This window comes from Geospiza fortis, unplaced genomic scaffold (assembly GCF_000277835.1).
Source record: "Geospiza fortis unplaced genomic scaffold, GeoFor_1.0 scaffold4, whole genome shotgun sequence".
Lineage (NCBI taxonomy): Eukaryota > Metazoa > Chordata > Aves > Passeriformes > Thraupidae > Geospiza > Geospiza fortis.
Genome location: NW_005054475.1, coordinates 313,783 through 318,590, shown reverse-complemented (window position 1 = coordinate 318,590; position 4,808 = coordinate 313,783). Strand labels below are relative to the sequence as shown.

At 57.1% G+C, this 4,808-nt stretch overlaps 1 protein-coding gene across 1 annotated transcript in view; it reads left to right on the top strand.

The window, feature by feature from the left end:
- ALPL (alkaline phosphatase, biomineralization associated) overlaps positions 1 to 4,808 on the top strand; it is a 6,360-nt gene that overhangs the window by 246 nt on the left and 1,306 nt on the right. Inside the window, exons 2-9 of the mRNA XM_014309996.1 lie at positions 469 to 643; positions 731 to 906; positions 2,183 to 2,326; positions 2,472 to 2,541; positions 3,185 to 3,319; positions 3,957 to 4,148; positions 4,552 to 4,671; positions 4,768 to 4,804. Of these exons, the coding sequence (XP_014165471.1) occupies positions 469 to 643; positions 731 to 906; positions 2,183 to 2,326; positions 2,472 to 2,541; positions 3,185 to 3,319; positions 3,957 to 4,148; positions 4,552 to 4,671; positions 4,768 to 4,804 (1,049 nt within the window). The remainder of the gene's footprint in view (positions 1 to 468; positions 644 to 730; positions 907 to 2,182; positions 2,327 to 2,471; positions 2,542 to 3,184; positions 3,320 to 3,956; positions 4,149 to 4,551; positions 4,672 to 4,767; positions 4,805 to 4,808) is intronic.

Sequence of the window (4,808 nt, the reverse complement as noted above, 5' to 3'; positions counted from 1 at the left end):
CCGGGTTGGCGGTGCCAGGGGCCGGCCGTGGGAACGGGGAGGGGGGCAGGAGGAGCCCGCCGGCTGCGGGACGCCACCACGGGACCCCCCTGCTTCTCCCGGGCTCGTTTTGCTGAACAAAACATTTTAAAATAATTAGATTTGAAGCCAGCAGCCACCTCCATTCACCCCGTGGGGATGCCCGTGGCAGTGGCTTCCATCTCCCTGCCAAAAGAAGGACTGAAAAAAGGCTAAAAACAGCAAAATGCAGTGAGGGGGGAATGTGCCCACACGGTGGAGGGAGCAAGGGGGTGAAATGTTGGGCAAAGGGCAAAAGAGAGGGGACATAGGTGGGATGGGGGTCTGGTGCAGCCAAACAGCACAGGGAGGGAAGCCCCAGGGTGGGAATGGTGCTGTCAGTGGCACTGGTGGAGAGAGACAATGATGGTGGTGATAACGATGGGGGTTTATCCATCTCCCACCTTCCAGACCTACAACACCAACGCCCAGGTGCCCGACAGCGCGGGCACAGCCACCGCCTACCTCTGTGGTGTCAAAGCCAACGAGGGGACACTGGGGGTCAGCGCTGGTGTCACCCGGGACCGCTGCAACACCACCAAGGGCCAGGAGGTGACCTCCATCCTCCGCTGGGCCAAGGAGGCAGGTGAGGGACGGAGAGACTCCTGGGCAGGAGGTCCAGCGGGCGGTTTTGGGGGTGTTCTCACCATTGTCCCCTGAACTGGTGGCGCAGGCAAGGCCGTGGGCATCGTCACCACCACGCGCGTGACCCACGCCACGCCCAGCGCTGCCTACGCCCACTCTGCCAACCGCGACTGGTACTCGGATGGGGAGATGCCCCCGGACGCCCTGGAGGGGGGCTGCAAGGACATCGCCCGGCAGCTGGTGGAGAACATCCCTGACATCGAGGTAGGGATGAGGACACCAGGAATGTGCCCTACAGGCAAGGGAATGGGACCAGGACAGCCTGGAGTGGGGGTTGGAGCCACCCAAGGGTGGGGACAGGGCCGTGGATAGATGTGTGACCAGGACCACCAGTGGTTGAAGAGCCAGGATTCCCAGGAGATGTTGGGCTGGAACCACCAAGGGGTGCAGGGTCAGGACTGTGAGTGGGTACAAGACAAGGACCACCCCTGCAAATGTGAGGCTGAGACCAGCCGTGGGTGCAGAACCAGCATTGTGGGTGGATATGGAGCCAGGACCACCAATGGGTGCAGAGTTGGGACCCCAATGCAATGGTGGGCTGGGACCACCCATGGGTGCAGAACCAGGACCACCCATGGGTACAGAGTTGGGGCCCTCATCAAATATGGGACCAGGACCACCATGGGTGAGGTACCAGCACTTTCAGGTGGACATGGGACCAGGAAATTCAGACGTAGGTCTTGGACCACAAGCACCTGTAGGATCAAGCCCCAGCCCCACAAATCCATCTTAGCCTCCTCCCTTCCCGTACTTCCCAGACCAAAAATTCTTCCTTTTTCCCCCAGTTCTGCTCCTTACTGTGGATTTATGCAGAAATTCAGCACTGTAAATAAATCTTCTTCTGTCCTTCAAAATAGCCCCAAAGCAAAACATCCCAGCCTGTTATTTAGCTCTTTAATAGCCTCTTTTGCTGTTTTTTTTTCCCTTTAATATAATTTTAACTCTGTCCCAGGCTGGAAATAATTATATAGTGGGGAAAAGACTTTTTTTCCCTTCTTTTTTGTTAATAATTTTGGCGTTGGTGTTTTGCAGCTTTATAATTCACCTTCTACACAGAGAAAGGGGGAAAAAATACAAAAAAAACCATAAAATCTCTGCTAGGTTATAAATAACAGAGGCCAAATAAATCAGGCTCCAAAGCAAACAGGGAGAGCCGCGGGATGGGGCTCCATCCCAGCGGGTTCATGTGGGGATCCCGATGTGGAGCATCCTTCCCACAGATTGGGGAAAAAAATATTCAAAAAGCCAAATCCCTGCTGGAAATGGTTATTTTTGTCCTGGGTTTTAATTAATAGGAAGATATTCAGAGTTATTTTGGGCGAGGTGAAATTCCTCGGGTGTTTTTGCCCACAGCTCCAGGGCTTTCCTGGACATCCCGCTCCGCCCATTCGGGGTCTTCCCCCATTAAACCCCAGCTGAAGGGGGAGATTTCAAATAATTTAAAAATATTAAATACTACATTTCCACCCCTCTTTTTCAGGTGATCCTGGGTGGAGGGCGGAAATATATGTACCCCAGAAATGTCAGTGATGTGGAATATCCCCATGAGGAGAAGCAGCGGGGCACGCGCCTGGACGGCCGGAACCTCGTCCAGGCGTGGCGGGAGGCCAAGCCCCGCGGCAAGGTGACAGGGACTCTGGGGCTGGGGTGCACACACATCTCCCCCCTGTAACCCTGCAGAGCCATTCCTGGCGGTGGAATATCCTGGGGAGCGTCCCAGGAATGGCAGAAGCAATGGAGAGGTGACAATGCCTGTCCCCTGTCCCCAGGTTGCTGAGTACGTGTGGCACCGGCGAGGGCTGCTGGCGCTCAACCTCACCCGTGTTGACTTCCTGCTGGGTGAGTCCCTGCACCCACGGGTGCCCTGGCATCAGCTGGGTGCTTTAGGGGGACCCCTGTCCTGTCCTGGGCTGCTGGGGCAGCTGCAGAGCCGGCTATCCTCCAAGGGATGGTGGTGCCCTGTCCTGGACGTGCTGGTAGCCCCCAAACATGGTTCTGTTCCCTTGGGGATGCTGGTACGCCCCCAAATGATTCTGTTACCTCCCTGGGGATGCTGGTACCCCAAAGGGATGCTGTTACACCCCAAGGGTGGTGCTCCTGCTGCCTCCAGGGATGCTGGTACCTCCCAAAGAGGCTGCAATTTCCCTGGAAATGCTGGTGCCCCACCCTGGGGACGCTGGTGTGCCCTCAAGGATGTGCTGCCCACCAAGGACAATGTTACAAGGATGCTGCTGCTCCCACCCTGGGACACATCTCCCTCCTAGGGATGCAGTTCTTTTGTCAGCAGTGAAATTCCCATCCCAACTAGAATGTGGAACCCAGCGGGGCAGGAGGAAGGAAGGGCTGGGATTGTCCGGCTTCTATCTAATCTTCCTGGATCCAGCGGTGTGAGAAACACTTGAGTCAGAACAAGGAGCAGGATTTGGCCCCCCCTTTTTCTTTTGGTGGAAAAGGATGTCTCCAGCAGTGTCCCTGTCCCCAGGCCTCTTCGAGCCAGGGGACATGATGTACGAGCTGGACAGGAACAACGATACAGACCCGTCCCTCAGCGAGATGGTGTCCGTGGCCATCAGGATGCTCCAGAAAAATCCCCGAGGGTTCTTCCTCCTGGTTGAAGGTGGGGGGTTCATGGGGGTGCAGAAATGGGGCATAAAAGGGGACAACGGAGGTGCAAAAATGGGGGGATTCTGTAAAAGAACGGTGCAAGAGGAGAATTAAAGGGGTGATAGGGATACAAAAAGGGGAGGGAAAAAAGGGGTGATGGGGTGCAAAAGAGGGTGCAGAAAGGTGGGGAATTGGATAAAGGGGAGGTACAAAATTGAGAGATGGGAAGGTGGATGATAAAGGGGGTGATGGAAGAACAAAAATGTGGATTAAAGGAGATGGTGCATAAAGGGAGGATAATGGCGAGATGAGAGTGCAAAAAAAGGGGATGACAGGGAGGGAGGATAAAGGGGTGGTGGGTCACACACAAATGACAGATAAAGGGAATATGGGGGAATGCAAAAAGAGGGGTAACAGGGGCAATGAAGGTGCAAAAAAGGGAGGGATAAAAGGGGTGAAGGTGGAGTGCTAAAACAGATACAGGGTAGGGGGATGAGAAGGAGGCATAAAGGGGCTGGGGGTGCAAAAGGGAGGATGTGGGATGTAAAAAGGGGGGATAAATGGGGTGAGGGGAGGACACAGAAAGGGAATAAAGGGGGTTGCAAGGCTGGGAAGAGGAGGGCAATGCCGAGCGGTGCCGGGTCCTGCAGGCGGCCGCATCGACCACGGGCACCACGAGGGGAAGGCAAAGCAGGCGCTGCATGAGGCCGTGGAGCTGGACAGGGCCATCGGGCTGGCCACGCGCCTCACGTCCACCCAGGACACGCTCAGTGTCGTCACCGCCGACCACTCGCACGTGTTCACCTTCGGCGGCTACACCCCCCGCGGGAACCCCATCTTTGGTGAGTCCTGCCTGCCCTGGTGCTGGGGACAGCTCGGGGACACCCTGGGGACAGCTCGGGGACAACCCAGGGACAGCTTAGGGACACCCTGGGGACAGCTCGGGGACACCGTAGGGACACCCTGGGGACAGCTGGGGGACAGCTCGGGGACAGCTGGGTGACACCCTGGGGTCAGCCTGGGGACACCCCAGGGACAGCTTGGGGACAACCCAGGGACAGCCTGGGGACACCATGGGGACAGCTCAGGGACAGCCCAGAGACAGCTCAGGGACACTCTGGGGACAGCCTGGAGATACCTCGGGGACAGCCTGGAGACACCCTGAGGACAGCTCGGGGACACCCTGGGGACAGCTGGGGGACACTGTGGGGGGATCCCATCCTGCTGACCATGCCCCACCGCCAGGTCTGGCCCCGATGCAGAGCGACGTGGATCGCAAACCCTTCACCTCCATCCTCTACGGCAACGGCCCCGGCTATAAAATCGTGGCGGGCGAGCGAGAAAACGTCTCTGCCGTGGATTTCGGTGCGTACGTTTTGGGCCAAAACCCCTTGAAAGTCACCCCAGCTTGGCTAAAATGAGCTGGGTTCTTAAACGATTCTCGCTTCTGTTTGCCCCCAGCACACGCCGACTACCAGGCGCAGTCGGCCGTGCCACTGCGG